Below are 18,364 nucleotides of genomic sequence, written 5' to 3'. Positions count from 1 at the left end.
ATGGTGACCTTGGATTTGACTTTGAACGCGTTTTTCAAGGTCATTTGAAGGTCAACTTTGGATTTTTAAATAGGAACCCCATTCTTTTATTGCGGGAATGGAAAGAGCTTTACTTTTAACACTTTTGGAATTACAAAATATTTATTTATTATCTATTTCATAAAAGCTTCCTAATCAATAAATTATTTTATAATAAAAAATTAATAATTACTATTTGCAATTAAATAATTGTTTAAGTAGTTTTTTATTTATTATTTTTTGCAGAAAACAGTCTAAGTTCTAGTAATGCAGTAGAATTTTTAAATTTATTTAGATATTTATCGACTTCAAATACTAATTTAATAATTGAAAATATGTGATTTGTCATTTTTTTTATTTTTGTAATATTTATAATCTAAGTAAATATGCCGGACTATAGTCGAAGCGAAATTGTTGATATTTTATTGATTTTGGGAGAGTGTCGAAGAAATTATAATGCAGCAGCACAATTATATCGGAGGCGTTTCCCAAACAGAAATCATCATCCATCTCGAAGTACGATCCAGAGAATTGAACAGCGAGAGAGGCGAGGACCTCAAAGATCACGACAACGTCATAGAGTAATGACTATCGAGCGAAATGATCCACGAGTATTGGTGGTGCTTGCTATGATTTATTTAGATCCTCATATTTCAATTCGACAAATAGAAGTACGATCTGGCATCCCGAGAGAAACAGTGAGAAGAATAACAAGACTCCATCGTTACCATCCATATCATATTACTTTGACCCAAGAGCTAACAGAACGTGATTTTGAAAGAAGGTTACGATTTTGCCAATGGGCACAGGAAAGATTGCAAAACGATCCACATTTTTTCAGGTACGTCATGTTTTCCGATGAAGCCACTTTCCATAATACAGGTCAACTAAACCGACACAATTCCCACTATTGGTCCATTGAAAATCCTCATTGGACCCGTGCAGTCGATCACCAACATCAATGGAGTCTTGTAGTATGGTGTGGTATTGTTAATGGCTATCTAATTGGGCCTTACTTTTTTGACGGTAATGTTAACAGAGATAGATACCTCCATTTTCTGACAAATGAATTACCAAATCTGTTAGAAGATGTTAATATAAAAACCAGAATGCGTATGTGGCTTCAACATGATGGTGCACCTGCGCATAGAAGTTTAGATGTTCAAGATTTTTTAAATCAAACATACCGTAATAGATGGATAGGTATTGGACGTGGTGAAGATCATGTTGAGTGGCCTCCACGATCCCCAGATCTCACGAGCCCAGATTTTTATTTATGGGGCTTTTTGAAAAACAGCGTATATGCGGACGCCCCTACTACTAGAGAAAATATGATGCAAAGAATCATTAATACTTGCAGAGGCATACCAAGGCATGTGCTTCTGTCGACTGTTGGAAGCTTTGAGCGAAGAATTCAACTATGTATTAGACATCATGGAGGGATTTTTGAACACTTAATTAGGTAAAGCTTAAACTCTATTTAGAAAGTGATTTTTTCATGGTCTTGCCTTCATCTGCCGGTGTCTTCACGTCTTGCCTTCATCGGCCGGGCTATGATTCTTGCCTTAATCGGCCGGTGTCTTCACGTCTTGCCTTCATCGGCCGGATCAAAATGGGACCTGAAAATCCACCCTGCTACGTCCTCGTCGTGGGTCCTGGACATCAAGTTTTATAATGATGACAAAACGCAGGAAATGGTACGCTAAATGATTAAAATCCTTTCTTCTATTTTAAATTTACTACTTCGTTTAAAGTGCAACATTTTACACGCTTTCAGGATCCGGAGTCGAAAAAGTGGGTGCTGTTTGAAAAAAAATAATTTGACCTTGAAATGACCTTGTAGGACTGGCTCAAATTCGAGGTCACAATTCTCTCCCCCCCCCCCCCTATACAACAACTTTGGTCTCTACCACTTTTTTTTAATTTGGCGTTGCTAGAGGAATTACGTAGGCGGGGTTTCATTCTGGCTGCAGGACATTGAGACGACCTTCAGTGCCGCAACCGAACATACCATTCTGAACGTAAAATTTACCGCTCTTTCCATTCCCGCAATAAAAGAATGGGGTTCCTATTTAAAAATCCAAAGTTGACCTTCAAATTACCTTGAAAAACGCGTTCAAGGTCAAATTCAAGGTCACCATCGGGTTGCCCCTTCGATATCCTACAACTTTGGTCTCTACCATTTTTTCGATTGTGGCTGTCCCTGACGAGTTATGAGCGGTGCCCGTTTAAATTGGGTCACCCTGTATACCGTTTACCATAACTATAATGGGTTAATCTCAGAATCATTTTGACACCTGGACTTCGTTTACTGAAGATGAAAATTTCTTTCAAATACGTTTATTATATACGTAGTGCTTTGTATCATAGACCATGTCTCGTCATTCGGGAGGTGATTTTAATACCTGGACATTGTCTACTGTAGTTTAAAATTTTTGTTGGTAAATTTGTTGTATACTTATAGTGCATTGTATCATGGAACCTGTTTCGCTATTCGCTATAATAATACGTGTCGAATAGTTATGTTTTAGTAAAAAATGGTAACTTAAATTAAGGGCCTTTTTTACCCAGTTTTCATCGTGTAAAATACACGAAGAGAATTCGTTATCATTTAACAACCTAAAAAACTAGACAAATAAAAATTTTACCAGTGATTTTCGTCTGAGGTATAGAATATACCACTTTAATTAAGACTAAATATATTTAATAATGAAAAACAATTAATGATATTTTAAAAAACTGAAATATATTAAAAATAACATATATATATACACTTATATTTAATCAATAGCAACACAACCATTAAATTAATGCCATGCTACCACGCGTTCCACGAAATTATCGAATACCCGAAAAATTATCTTATTATTATATTCAACTTAAATTAAAGATTTCAATGTTATTAACTTCTATGTTTATATTAGTTTACAATTAAATTTATAGTATTAACTAATAAATAGACAGAACTGACATAGTAACTTTGATAAACGCGCCATAATATGGCAACAGATCCCGTGTTAAGTATATTAGAAAACCGTGTTAAAACAATTACAATGTCATATATCTGTTGTATGACTCTAACAACCAATCGAAGCAGTTTAATGAACATTAAATCAACATATATATTATATCACGCTTTTTTGAAGTTAATTCATCTTATCGTCAGATCTCAATTTAAAGAACATCAAAAAAACTATGACCGTCACCATGACGAATATTTCGCAATTTCCCATTCATCGTCTATAGTGATGTAGTTGTGTCTTGACGTCAAGTTTAGTCCTTTTTCTCTGATGTTTTGTCCATCGTAAATAAGATCTCATTCCTTCGGTATTATCTTCAATACATCACAACGCATCAAAATAAATATATTTTTTCAATAACTGCATAATATTACTCAATAACAATTTTTAGTTTCGCTAAAACTTCGTACAAACGAATTTGGAGGTGTTTGTAGCACGAATCAATGGTTTTTAGAAAATGTCCGTGCGGATGACTGAGAAAGATTTTCTGGCTGAGCAAGATTTTCCAGATTGACCGTTCCGTTCAATTGTTATGATAAAAAAGATGATTTTTTGAAAAAATTTATCTCCAAAACTAAACTGTCAAACGTTTGAAAAAAAAATTATGACAATAAAAACCGATAATATCTACTTGCTGTTAAAATTTTAAGCCAATTTGGCGACTAGTTCTTGAGCTAAAAATCGAAAAAAAATGTGTTTTCGATGTCGCATGATTACGGAAGTAAAAAGACTTTAATTAAGTTTAAATTTTGCGAAAAGATCTTTTGCTTACCTCGGCTAAGTTCTTTTTGCAGCTTATGAAACTAATTAGTTTAAAAGGTATTAAGATTGAAATTCTTTGTTTCTCACCCTGTGTACCCTGTATAACTGAAAATTACTATTTTTGTTAAACCTTATATCTTAAGTTCAGAATGTTTGGAGAAAATTCATGATTTTATGAGGTTATGAGGACCCTATAGTATTTAAAATGCTGAGGTTTAAACATTTTCATGAAAATTATATGATTTGATATTGTGTTGGGTGCTCTTTCAGTAAAATAATTAACATTAAAAGTATTTTAAAAATCATTAATATACTGTATATTTGAACAATATTTTATCTATTGAAACTATAAATTTTGTTAGAGGAAGCTAAGTGCCAAAGAATTGGCATCGATTTTTTTAATCGCCTACTGCAATCGCATTAGTTGTTGACAGTAGACAGTCTAATTAATGGTTTGTTCAGGTTCGAGCAGCTTATGATGAACAAAACCCTTCCAATCCCATTAAACACTTAGCAACACCTTCCTAAGCACTCATCACCATAAATACTGCACAATTTTCGATGAGCCTGCGCTGCAGTTTTCCCTTTTCGGAAGTAGAAAAGCAAAATGTGACGAAAGTGGCCTTCTGGAATATCCATTGTCAAATCGCAATAATTTTTGAATCAGTAGAATCTTTATAATATTCTATAGACTTTAAACTTCTAAACATGCTATAGTGTGGCTTTATTGAATAAGCATTACTATGGGTATACAACTTTAACGCCATCTATTAGGAATAACCGAAATTATCTTTTCCCCATCAAATTACTTTCATCAAATAATTACAAAGAGTTTAAAAATATTTTTTAATATTTTAAATTTATTGCCATTTTGTTCTATAATTTTAAACCAGTCCTGTGTATAAGTAGCTATAACTACTTTTATCGAATGTTGGCTGTATTGAATATATTCATTTGTACTTGACGGTAGTTAATTCTCGTGGAACGTTTCTGAAATCGTGCTTTTGATTGGTTAGAATTTATCGATCCGGCAATGCGATGGGAGCATTTCAAAAATGTTCCACGAGAATTAACTACCATCGCGTGTACATCTAATATTTAATAAGATATTTAATAATGACACGTCAAATAATTATATATTATTACAATTAATTTGTAAATCGTGAGCGAAGCGAGCGTTTCTTGCTAGTTATATAATAACTTGGATAGGAATATACAAATAATTGTTACTTTCCTGCATTAATTAGTGTTTACGAATATACTGTTTGATTCTAGCTTTAACTTTTATATGATTAGTATAGTTTTTTCTTTGTTAATGTAGTGGATCATTCGTATTGTGCCATAACGCGATGCACCGATCAAACAGTTCGAGCGACAGCTAGATCTATTCGTGCAGGATGCTGCCGGAAGAAATCCAGTAATTATCGCAGGCGAATTTAACGCATGGGCCGTAGAATGTGACAGTCAGAGGACTAATCAACAAGGACAAGTGCTTTTAGAAGCATTTGGTCTCCTAGATTTGGCGTTAGTTAACCAGGGTAGCACTTACACCTTAAGAAGAGGAGACACAGGATCTATTGTAGACCTGACTTTTGTTAGTAGCTATCTAATTGGTTCAATTGATACGTGGACCGTGAGTGAACGCTACACAAATACGATCACCAGGCTGTAGTAATGGGGATAAGAAAATGAAAGCAGAAAATCAGCGCGAGTACAAGGACCAAAGGAGTCGGTTGAAAAACGAAGGATTATGATAAGGAGATGTTTCTGCTGGCATTGAAAGTAATGCAACTGCTAGGATCGGTAAACAGCAAGGCTAAACAGGTGATGGAGAATATCATCTAAGCCTCTGTCTTTTAAGAAGCGATCGTGTTATACTTATGTGACGAGCTAATGAAATGTTAACAGTTATTTTTTTGGAGTCCTCAAAGAATTGTTTCGGTGAAGCATATTCAGCTCCTGAAATTTCATTGACTGTTTCATGATAATCCTCATTACCTTCATTGATAGAAATCGCAAATCTTCGTAGATCAACGAGAACGGGCTTGAACGGGATTTGAAAAAAGGTGCTTTGTAATATCGGACAAAAAAGTGTCATAACACAGTTACCGTTGCTTGTTATCTATTAATATTACATCAATGAATGCAAATAACAGAAATTTTTATTAATTATTATAAGCTTATAAGATAAAAATAAGCGTTTTGGTTCAATAACTTTTTATTGCGATTCTTAAAAAATGCTTATCCAATGAAGTTCATTATGACAAGATGAAGAATAATATGGGCAAACAAAAAGTCTGCGAATCCTCTTTCTGGGCTTATTCCATTAAAATGAGATGAATTAACTGGATTAACTTGAAGACGAAGACAAACTGTAACAAAAAATAAAATCTGATGTTAATATATGTAATAAAAATAAGATAAGGTATACAACTACACTTATAATAATTTATTGATTGGTCGGTTTTAGTTCTAAAATCTTTTTATTCTAAAGATTGTAGAAGTTCGACGATTTTAACAAGCCAAAAATTGTTGTATCTACTAACGTTTCAAAAGCTCTGGCTTCTCTTATCAAGCCTACCGTAGTTTATTTATGCACAAAATAAAATCAACTAAAAATAAATAATAATACAACCATTAATTCTGTACAAAGTTTATACTCTAATTGATATATTGTAAGTTTATAGTTTTTAAGTTGTACTAGTCTTCGTGAAAAATTATGCAGCAATAGGATGAATGTTGTTAGTCAAAAATTTGAACTGTGTTTATCTTTCTAGAAAGGGATAAACTTATATATAAAATACTAGTTATGGTATAAACTTTTAACAAAATTCATTGTTTGAATATTTATTTTTCGTTGATTGCAAAGATTTAAATCCTTCTTTTATGTAGAATGTAACGAGGCTCGTTTTCGGGGGAAAATTTGGCAATATTCGACCGGATCACTATCTCTTGGTGCGGCGAATAACTCTCTCAACGCCTATGATATACCTCGCTGCAAGAGCTGCTTCGCATACGTTGTGTTCGCATGTGAGCTATCCCTCCGCACCTTTCTGTGAGGACCCGGCTTTTCAGATTTCGACGGTATTCGCAGTGAGGACGTAGAGAACAGGAAAAAACAAATCGGAAAAATAAATGAATCCCGACTTGAATAAAATAAAGTAATATAATATATTGCGCGGCCAGTCTTCTTTCTACACGAATATGCGCCGTCACATCAATGTCGAATCGGCGTGGAGAGTAGAGCGCGAAGCGTACGCACGCAAACGAGAAAGTCGCTACTTAATGCCGCTGCACCAAGTCGCAAAGCTGTAGCCGCTGCGATACAGATAAGAGGGCTCAGCCCTAGTTTCTCGCAGTCACCGTTCTCGGTAGGCACGCATCACACACTCTGCGCCGGTGGTGTCGCTGGCTCACTCGCAGGAGCCGACGTCCTCTTGTTTGGTTGATGATCGACAGGCCGGGTTGTCCTTGCTTACGGTAGCAGCAGTTTGCAAGGACGTTTTCTTCTCGCGTTGACACACACTCTCACTCTCTCATACGTTATTGGTCGTCGCTTGACGTAGTCAGTCTCACACGAGAGCTGAAGCGTTCGCTACTATGGCCGGAAGCTATATGTCCGGCCATAGTAGCGAACGCGTTTTAACGATGCACGAATCTACCCGATTTCGCTCCTTATTACAACCCGTCCTAGAATTGAATAATTGTCCCGAGTTCGATTCTACACTCTAGGAAAAACGCGACGTATATCGTTCGGACGGTTGAACCTTTTTTACGACGCACCTGTTTCATCTCTAGTATACTCAGAGGCTCGCAGGTCTCGTCGCTACCCCCAGGACCGTATCCTAGATCGACCTCCCCACTTGGTCTCAAGGTTCCTGTTGTCACATTTACGAACTTTACGCGAAGTGACTTCATTCAGCCCGGACGCCGTCACTCCGTTTGCCTACAGAGGTTCGCACGTTGATCAGCGGTGCGTTGCTCGCATCCGCTTGTTCGTTTGCTTCCCTCGGTGGTCAAGTGATGTCGTCTTCTTCACTCTTCAATGACTTTTCCTTGACCGTTAGCTCGTGCTTCTCAGGAACCTCCACTAGAGGGTAGGACACTTTTCCATGCCAGCGAGCGCGTCCACAGGTTGCGGATAGTGGAACGGCCGGACAAAGCAGTGGGGATGGGAAACCATCCCCAGTCTCTTCGGTTAGTCGCTAATACTAAATACGCGACCGCGGACAATGGAATCTTTGATGATAGAAAGGAGTTAAAAAATATGGAAGAGAGCAATGAGAATACAATTAACCCAGGTGGTAACCCACGCGCTGAAACAGCGGCCGAGCCCCATTCGGATTCTGGGAGGGGCTCATCATTGCCCTCTTCGTTTTTCACCGCGCCCGTAGTGGGTCACTTGGCTGCGGGAACTTCGCGAAAAGCCTCAAGTGAAAATAAAAACAAAGAACCCGAATCCCTGGCAGGCAAAGTCAGCCCAAGGAGCATCTCTGATCGGATGGATGATATGCAGATCGACACAGCGACTGAAGACGATAATATGTCTGTCGGAAGTACAGTCGGGACAGCGGACTCAGAAACCGAAAGGAGGCTCCTTAAAGAGACCGACAAAGCCGGAAAGGGGAAAGAGGGAAAGAAAAAGAAAAAGAAATTTGACCACGAACACAAAGCCAAACGAGGCTACAAGAGCGCGGTCAAATTTCTTGAAAAAATCAAAAAGAAAAAGCCGGATGATCTCACTAACAGAGAAAGAGAGTTTATCCGGAAGAACGAAAAAGTGGTGGAGAAGTACGAACGAGAGCAAAGTACTTCACAATCAATTGAAATAATACCGGAGGAAGCAACGACCGGAAACAAGATCGATGCACCCTCCGGGAGAAGAACTGGAGACGGGAAACAGCTACGGAGGGCTGACGCAGCAGACTGTTCTCCGACGCCGGGAACATCCAAAGGGCAAATGCCCCCGAAAAAGGGGCAGGCGACCAAAAGGATGCGCTCAGGCGAAGGGGAGGGGAATGCAGCGAAAAAGCCTAAACCCTCGACGAGCTTCCAGTTACCTGAAGAACATCAGATAGCCATCATAGATCGATCAGATCCAGATGGAAGGATGAGCTCAGAAAGGTGGCTGGAGGTCGAAGCGAGGATCCTACTGGCTATTGCAGAGGGATCCGAAGGAGGCGGGGAAGACGAGGTAAGCTTTGACGGAGCCGGCTGGCAGAAGGGAGTTAAAGTTGTGGGTTGCAGCAACAGTAAGTCTTGCGACTTCCTAAAGCGAGTGATCCACAACTGCGGCGAACTCTGGCAGGGGGAAATGACGAAAACATCAAAAAGATCATCATGAGGCAAAACAAGAGTCTCGACACTCAAAGCTGGAGAATTATCTCTTCAGCAAAGAGCAAGAGCGGAAACGGCAAAGACCTAGTCATAGCTGTGGACGAAGAATCTCTTAAATGCCTCAAGATATCGAGCGGAAGCATCAAGTTCGGACTGGGAGTTCTGAAGGCGAAGCTTCCAAATGAAAAGAACATGGACAAGGATCACGGGACTGCAGAAGGTGCAAATTAATTTGCACCACTGCGAAGCAGCCTCGGAGGATATGACCTGTTCTATTCTCAAACAACAGGTAAGAAAAGAGCCTGTAAAGTAGCAAAGAGGGAATTAAAACTCAAACTACTGTCACAGCATAGCACCAATGATATGACGACGGTTGTACACAAACAGAGGAACAGCCCAGCGTTGATCCTCACATCTGTATACATGCCGTATGACGAAAAGGAGCCTCCACCACAAGCACTCCGAGATCTAGTGAGGAATATCACAGACAAGGGCAGCCAGATGGTGATAGGAAGCGACGCCAACGGACACCACATCCAGTGGGGAAGCACGGACATCAATGAAAGAGGTGAGTCAATTTTGGAGTACACACTTTCTAACAACCTTATAATATGCAATAAAGGCAACGTGCCAACCTTTGCAAATAGGATAAGGGAGGAAGTAATAGATCTAACTCTGACCACAAACTCGGACCTTATCGCGATTAAAAATTGGAGGGTATCCCTCAAAAACTCTTATTCAGACCATAGGAGAATCCATTTTAAAATCAATCGCGATACCCCGGAAACTAGGACCTTTAGGAACCCAGAAAAGACAGATTGGACGAAGTTCTCAGAGCTAGTGAAGGGAAAGCTAGGAACATGGGCACAAACTCAGATCTCGGCAAACCCAACTCACGAAAACATTGAGAACTCCGTTAAATGGTTAGAGGAGGCGCTAGAGGGAGCCTTCCGAAAAGCATGCCCCATAAGATACAGCCGCAAAAACACCAAACCCTGGTGGAATGCGGAGCTGAGAAATTTGAGGAACGCTCCTCGGCGCAGCCAGATACGAAAATAGTAACGATAGCTGGGAAAAGTATAAAACCAGTTTTAGAGAATATAAAGAAAAAATTATGAGGCGTCTAGGTTCAGGAAGATTCTCAAAAAGGACCCAACAGTTCTAAAGAGTATCAGAAGACCGGACGACACGTGGACTGAAACCAGCGCAGAGACCCTTGAACTACTAATGAACACCCTCTTCCCAGGATGCCACGAGTATGAATCTGAATGCGTAAAAATGCAACAAGAGACAGCCAAGATGGACAAATGGGAGGTGGCGAGGAGAATAGTTTCAAGGGAAAAAGTAACATGGGCGGTCAATACATTCGACCCGTATAAATCGGCGGGAACAGACGCAGTAATGCCAATCATGCTACAAAAATCCTTAGACACGATAATCAATCTATTGGTAAAGATTTACACTGAATGTGTACTTCTAGGATATATACCAAGAAAATGGAGAGAGGTGAGAGTAGCATTTATACCCAAAGCAGGTAAAACAAGCCACACGACACCAAAGGACTTCAGACCCATCAGTCTCTCATCGTTTCTGTTAAAGACATTAGAGAGGCTGGTGGACAGGCACATAAAAGAGACCACAGATGTAGAAAAGAAGTGCACATCGCAGTACGCCTATCTGAAGGGCAAATCTGTAGAGAGTGCACTACACGAGGTAGTGGGAACTATAGAAAAAGCTCTACATGAAAAGGAATACACATTAGGTGCATTTCTAGACATAGAAGGAGCTTTCAACAATGTGAACACGGAATCAATAGAGAAAGCTTTAAAAGAAATTGAAGCGGATCAAATCACCATCAATTGGGTAATGGAAATGCTGAAAAGCAGAACCATCAGCTCAGAGATGGGTGACAGCTCGATAAAAAGGAAAACCACAAGAGTTACGCCACAAGGGGGAGTAATCTCCCCATTACTATGGCTAATAGTAATCAATAAGATACTAAAAACCTTTGAGGATAAAAAGATAAAAATAATAGCGTATGCAGATGACGTGATAGTACTAATCACGGGTAAGGATCTAACCACGATTAGAGATATCATGGAGTCAGCACTGGGGGAAATCTCTAAATGGGCAGGACAGAACGGTCTGGGAGTCAACCCAAGTAAAAACGAGCTAGTACTGTTCACAAGAAAATACAAGATATCCAAGTTTACACCGCCAAGAATTGGAGGGCGCGAAATCACGCTATCCAAGGAAGCAAAGTATCTGGGAATCATCCTGGACTCCAAACTCACTTGGAAAAGGAATGTGGAAGAAAGGATGAAAAAAGGAATAAACGCATACTACACATGCAAAAAGATGCTCGGTAAGAGATGGAGCTTACAACCATACATCATACACTGGATGTACACGGCGATTGTAAGACCTGTAATTACCTATGGAGCCTTAGTATGGTGGCAAGCCATGGATAAGGAAGTAAACAGGAAAACGCTTAACAAGGTGCAAAGAATTGCAGCACTCGGTATCACTGGAGCAATTCAAAGCACACAAGTGGCATTAGAGGCAATGCTAAACCTACAACCGATAGATCTGTACGTAAAAGGACTAGTCGCAAAAGGGGCAAAAGTAAAGGAACTAGGTTAGCTCCCATCTATCGACAAACAGGGTATCGCAATGGCCCACAGGCCACCGAGCGAAGTGCGGTTTTCTTTCAAAGACTGCACAGAACCCTTCAACCTAACCTAACCTAACCTAGCTCGTGCTTCTTTTTAAGCCACATGACCGGTGTCGGATTGACGAACTTCCTCTTCCACGATCCTCCGACAAATTCTCATCTTCAAGACGGCATCCGTTTTGTGATGCTTTGCTTCTTATTCGCCGTTCGTGACTTTCCTTCGTCACGATATCGCTAGCCTTGCTCGGTACTGATCCATATCGAGCATTTTAGTAACGCGCTACTCGCACGCTGAGACACTATCTTGGAGCTCTATCTCGAGATTTTCACGCCATTGTACCATGCAGAGATCGCTCACCCTCTTTATCAAATTTTCTACGGGTGATAGGGTGGCGCTACCCTGTATCTCTGCCGCTGACTAGACTTCTCTTCATCGTAGTCATTTCTGTACAGCTTTTCGCGGACCTACGCCTGAATTTCAGGCAAATCTTGCATCCGTCCCGTTCTTAGTCCTTTGTGAAGCGAGCTTGAATCACATTCCCCTCGTCGTAATGAGTCCAAACGTGTCGCTGAGGTCTAACGTTGGTACGTCTCTTGTTATCTGCAGTTCGCGGAGAAGACCGTCCATGTTGGGTAATGGAGAGGCGTAATAGCCCCCAGATAGCATGCTAACGCAGGAACGAAAGCTTTTCCATTCGCGTCTACTTGCGTCCTCTTTTGCATCTCTGACCTTTCTACCGTCTTAATCCGCCTTGCGTCTAAATTGTTTGCGCCGTTATCTAGTAGGTGTAAGGTCTCGTAGGACTATCAGACTATAATGCATCTTTTTCCCTGGACTTTCTTCATTCAGAGCGCGAACGCATCTTCGCGTCTGATCTCCCTTAGGGTAAGGATGTTCCATCCTGAGGTACACCTCCTGTTAGCTCTACACGAGCTTGCGCCGTCTGAATGCATCGAGACATGCACGGGAAGGACTTTGAGTTCGAGGCTGTCGAGTCTATCTACTTAGCGCATTCGTAATCAGACCTCCTGCACTGTTTAGTGTTCTGCGCCTGTAAAGTTCTCGTTTCACAACCGCTGTCCCCTGCGTTGGGACAGTCGCGCCACCAATGAGTCAATCGCCCACAGGTCCAGCACTTGAGCTTTTTACCCGCTCTTTTGGACATGTGTTTAACTGCATTATCTGGCTCGGAGCAATTTTTCCTTTCATGTGTCCGTGAGTTGCATATTCAGCATCTCCTTTCAGTTTCGCATGCATGCTTTGATGCGCCAATAGTCGTCTTGCTCGTCCGATCGACCTTTGCGCTATGCTGGCTTTTTTTATTATGCAAATGGCCATCTTGCACTTTTTGCTTCCGCTTTTTATGAGGCAAGTGGCTTTTCTGGACCGTGGGTTTTCGTTCACCCTTGCACCTTCGCTCGTCTCGCTCGGCGAAGTGTGGTCCATTGGGCGGAGGAATGCTTTATCTTACTTCCTCTTTGCTCTAGCCTTTAGGGCGCTTGCGCAGGCTATTGCGTCGTACTTAGTTTATTTGCTCGATTTTGCTCTTCTGCGAAATACTGGACACTGACGCTGTCTTCTGCTGTGGCCTCGCCCTTGGCGTTCGTCGTTGCTCCGCGCCGGCGAGTGTACTTCTCGTCCGACTCGTCTCTGGCTTCTCGAGACGTTTTACCTTCTTTTGTAACTCTTGCAACTGGTAACGCATTCTCATCACTTCCTCTAGAAGTCGCGTGTACGTGAGGGTCCTATAATCTCCCTCGCGCAACTCGCTGCATGACGAACAAAGCTCAGAAGTACTCTGTGACTCTGTCCCCGAACTGAGCTCTTCGTTGAGAGTTATTTCGTTGTTTAGTGTTAATGACGTCTTGCTCGTCGTTAAGGTTATGACAGCGTATTCACTTGGTATTTTCTTCTCATCAACCATCGGATGATGAGAGTCCTACATCCTCTAAACGCTGTCTATCCTCGACGTAACTGACTCACAGTTCTTGGCTGGTCATGGCTCTCGGCCGCTTTCCTTCAAGCTCTGTGCGCACTCTTCGTTGACACTGTCGAATCCGCTATCACGCGCAATTCGTGCCGTGAATTTAGTGCAGAGCACTCACTTAATTTACTTTCGCGAATACCCGAAAAAAATAAAATTTATTTGACGCGAAAGTCGCAAAATTCCCCGTGAGTCGTGATCGAACCTGTACACAAGTACGATTCTTGCGCGTGCTGTATCGCGGTTTTCGCGTCTTACTCTCACAGACACGCTCGCTTGCGCAGCTGTGCGTTCTTATATCCAAATCTTGTTTTTCGAGTCCTGGGGCACAAGTTCGAATCCTGGACTCGCGTTCGATTCCTGGTCGCGCGTTCGATTATTGATTGTGCGTTCGCTTCTCGAACCTCTGAATCGATCGCGCGTTCACTGTCGTGTGCTTAGTTTCTTTGTACAATTTTTATGCGTACCAGTCACTTTGTGGTACGATGCTGCCATTAAGGGGAGGTGGGAGCTATAGCTTTGCAAATCTGCACAAAAAAAAAAAACTAAAAGCCGTATTGACTACTCGAAAAAACTAAACCTATGGCGCTCTGCTCATTATATTAATGAAATTTCAAATTAAAAAAAGTTAATAAGTAAAATTGATGTTTAAGGTTGGCACTGTAATCGCATAAACACGCGTAAACACCCGCTCGTATTTCACAACTTTTACAAAAACCAAAAGTCCGATTGGTATTTTTTTTTTCGGAAGAATGATTCACTAAACTCAACACCATGGCGCTCTGATCTTGATTTTTTATTGCAGGCTTTATTCAAAAAGTTATATGGAACAGAAAAACAGTGTTTTCAGCTCCCACATCCCTCAACAAAAACAATTTAGAACTAATCCGCAGTTCGCTTCGTATATCTGAATTTTTCTGAAAAATCAACGCAACTTATCCCAACTAAAGCGTATCGAACAAATTCATTCGTAAAGAAAAAACGAATCGGAGTGCACTTGACAAACTGGTGTCAGCTCTAACTGCCGCCACTCCAATTTGTCAACATTAATTTTGTGTGATAGTGTCAGCTATATGGTAGGGCTTATCCTCCGGCCTGGAGATATGCACGGCTGGCTTTTCAAAAAAATTCCAATATACCTGCATGTATCTAAACTCTTGGTACGAATATACACGCGTGCGTATAATATACTTTTGGTTCGAGTATAGAATACGCTGCCGAACTCACACAGCTAGACTGCGACGTAAAAACAGAGTCGCGCTGGTTTAAATTAACACAATACTATCAACTCTATGTTATCTGAATTACAAGTGTTTTGCGTTTTTAAATTTTGTTAGGATTGATAAAATTGACGAAAAAATACGTGTTAGTTTGTATTATTACATTTTAAAATAAAACTAGCGCGATTTACCTTATTCCTTACGTCGTTAGGTATTTTATTTTATTTTTTTTTTTTCATTTTTTTTAATACATCTAACATGTCAGGAGAATACTACAAGCCTACCGACAAGTGTCGTAGTAATTTTGTATCTTGCAAGCAAACACCGGCAACAACAGCAGTGTATGTGATTACGCATAACGCAACGGTTTTAACTTAGCTGAATGGTGAGTTGTATCATAAGGTGGGGTTAGAGGTAAAAGCGTTAGGTTATAAGCAAAAGCGGTGCGTAATGAAAAATAACGCAACGGAAAAGCGTTGTGATAAAAAAAAACGCAATGTTTATCGCAGCGCCCTCAGTTTACATAACCTCTCCTATTTTAGCCTCGGCAAGACCGTACGTTATGTGGCACATTATTTTTGCACTCGTAATAAAAAATAGTGTGAACAACTAGTGGGATAAGTTGCCAAGCACACACGCGGGCACCATGTCGGTACTCGCCCGCGTAAGTAATTAGAAACTTATCGCACTCGTTGCACGATATACTATTATTCCATATTTAAGCAAAATATGGCCTCTTCTTGTGTCTGAAATGCAGAGCGGAAGTAGCATAATTCCATTTGTGAGCAAAATAAGAAATTTGCGGAAAAAAATTTTTCTCAATTTTGAAACGTTTCGACCGCGCTTTTTAGGCTCAAATAGTGACTTTTCGGTCGAAAGTGAAATAAAATACTATACATGCAACACAGGACAAAAGTATATTTTTTCTCGGCGGATTACTACCCTCGTGAAGATATTTTTCCCCCAGGTGATTAGTTATGCTGTGCTTTTCACCAGATTTGTAAATTAAGAGTTTGAGAAGCAGACCAAGCCGCGGCGCCAGCTATGTACTATTTACTTCTATGTTGAAGTTCGCATTTTTCATTACAAAGAAATAAATGCATTTCTTTGTTGTCTCCAAATTATTTTGACCTATATCATATTTTATTATACCTAACTATGATTTTTAATCAAAATATTGATAAAAAAACAGCTACCTATGATATAATACACGAGTGTGTCATTCATAAAATGCTCAAATCGAATCAAAAATTGACAAATTTGGATTTTTCCAAGTTTGCATGATTTTTAATTGAAAATCTATTAGGTTTACAGAAAATATTATACATGCCTTTTTTTATCTTGCTTTGATGAAGAATTAGCCAGTATTTTTTTTTATTTCTGTAGGTCTCTGAATAAAAATGTTGAAATTTGGGCCAAATCACCGATAGAAGCAAAATTTTTAGGAACTCCTCTAAACATTAGTTTATTTAATCTATATACTTGCAAATGCATTAAAAAGTTATATTTCAAATATATTGGATACAATCTCAACTTTGTGGAGGTTATACTATGCATATAAATTAATACTTGAGAATGTATGAACTTTCATAACAAGGAAGACACAAGATTTCAACTAAACCATATATTCCAATTTTCTTCGAGTAAAAACATCTATCTATAACTGACATGAATAAGATATTTGTTATTAAAGTTCATTCAATTAACTTAAAGTTTTTGATCAGGTCACAAACTCACTGATGAGATTTGTATCCTATCAGTACGAGCGCCCGCAACTATTCCATGAGCCTGCCCCGATAATTGCGGATGGCTCTATGGAAATATTGCTTGGACTTATCACAGGAAATTTTCCGTGGCGCTACTGTACTATATGTGGCAGCACCTGGGACTACTCCAGACCGCTCGCGCAGGATATACTCCATGGGGGACTCACCAGCAACGAGTCCATGATTTTTCTCTCAGTGTACAGGAATCGCGATGACCAGATGGCGGAGTACTAGCATCGGGGAACTTCACGTACCTGTATGGGGCCAGAAGTGGGGTCTCTCTAGGCACCGGATTTCTCGTAAGCAAAAGCATCATACATTTGGTTGAAAGTTTTAAATCCGTGAATGATACGCTCTCGTACATCATCATCGAAGGTGAATGTATACCATGATATGTATTTATTAATGTACATTGTCCTACAGAAGATAAAGAAGAAGAAACTAAGGATCTCTATTACGAAACTTTAGAGCAGGTAATCGACCAGTTTGCGTCTTACGACACAAGAATAATATTAGGCGATTTCAATGCTAAAATAGAGAGGAAGGAAATGTTTAGGCCTAATATAGGGAAGGAAAGCCTAAAAAAGCCAGCAACGATAACGGTATTAGGGTCATAAATTTCGCGGCAGCAAAAAATCTTATAATCAAAACTACGTGTTTTAAGCACAAGGACATATACAAAGCAACGTGGACATCGCCGGACGGGGCCACACAGAACCAAATTGATCATTTTCATACTAACGTCTTCGACGTAAGGGCTTATAGAGGGGCGGATAGCGACTCGGATCACTTCCTAGTAGTAGCTAAATTAAGAGCTAGATTAGTCGCGAATCAAAATAGTGAGCGAACAAACAAGGTAGAAAGCTTCGAAATTGAAAAATTACGAGATAGAACAGAGTGAATTAGGTACCAGATGGAAATTACTAACAGGTTTCAGGCACTTGAGGAAGCAAACACATCACCGGAGGTGAAATACCAACCGAATAGCTTATGGAGGGACATCGAAAAACGGTAAAAAAGGCCGCAAACAAAGTACTGGGTAAAAAGAAAAAGCCAAAGGCAAACCATGGTTTGATGAAAAGTGCGAACTCTGGTTTGAAAGGCGCAAAAAGGCGCCATTAGAAGCGAAGGAACCGTAGAAGAGTATTCTAACGTAAGAAAACAGGCGGATGCGATCTACAGAAATAAGAAACGGGAGTATCAAAAGAACCTTATTGGGAGAATAGAAACTAACAATAAGGAAAATAACCCCCGTAAAATGTACAGAGAAATAAACGCCATCAGAAAGGGTTTTAGGAGTAGAGCGCAATTGATGACAGCAAATTACTGTCGCTGTGGAAAAATTATTTCGATGAATTATTAAACGTGCACGAAAATAGCGAAAAATTCGAAGACGAAATTCACACAGCTGAACTCCACATGGAGGTACCGAGCTACCAAGAAGTAGAGACCGCGATTAAAAAACTAAAAAACAACAAAGCCGCGGGAAATGATTCTATACCAGCTGAGTTACTCAAATATGGGGGCGTCGAGCTCACTTTTAAAATCTAAACTGGTATGTGCCATCTGGAAAAATGAAACA

At 40.0% G+C, this 18,364-nt stretch overlaps 2 protein-coding genes across 2 annotated transcripts in view; one reads left to right on the top strand and one right to left on the bottom strand.

Moving 5' to 3' along the window:
* The first annotated feature begins 602 nt into the window (after positions 1–602).
* Positions 603–1,484, top strand: LOC116417390. The gene has a single exon (XM_031930190.1). It carries the CDS (start codon positions 603–605, stop codon positions 1,482–1,484), a length of 882 nt encoding a protein of 293 aa, XP_031786050.1.
* Positions 1,485–5,905: 4,421 nt separating this feature from the next.
* The window catches only part of LOC100115214 (dolichyl-diphosphooligosaccharide--protein glycosyltransferase subunit DAD1), a 41,168-nt gene continuing 28,709 nt past the window's right edge, over positions 5,906–18,364 (bottom strand). The window contains exon 2 of the mRNA XM_001599553.6: positions 5,906–6,172. Within this exon, the coding sequence (XP_001599603.1) occupies positions 6,042–6,172 (131 nt within the window). The 3' untranslated portion in view covers positions 5,906–6,041. The remainder of the gene's footprint in view (positions 6,173–18,364) is intronic.

Source organism: Nasonia vitripennis (assembly GCF_009193385.2).
Source record: "Nasonia vitripennis strain AsymCx chromosome 4 unlocalized genomic scaffold, Nvit_psr_1.1 chr4_random0010, whole genome shotgun sequence".
Lineage (NCBI taxonomy): Eukaryota > Metazoa > Arthropoda > Insecta > Hymenoptera > Pteromalidae > Nasonia > Nasonia vitripennis.
The sequence above is the reverse complement of the archived record's forward strand: the minus strand, read 5'-3'. Positions and strand labels throughout refer to the sequence as shown.

What these genes read in the sequence shown, in the direction of transcription:
- LOC116417390 (XM_031930190.1), top strand. Translation starts at nt 603, where the DNA reads ATGACTATCGAGCGAAATGATCCACGAGTATTGGTGGTGCTTGCTATG.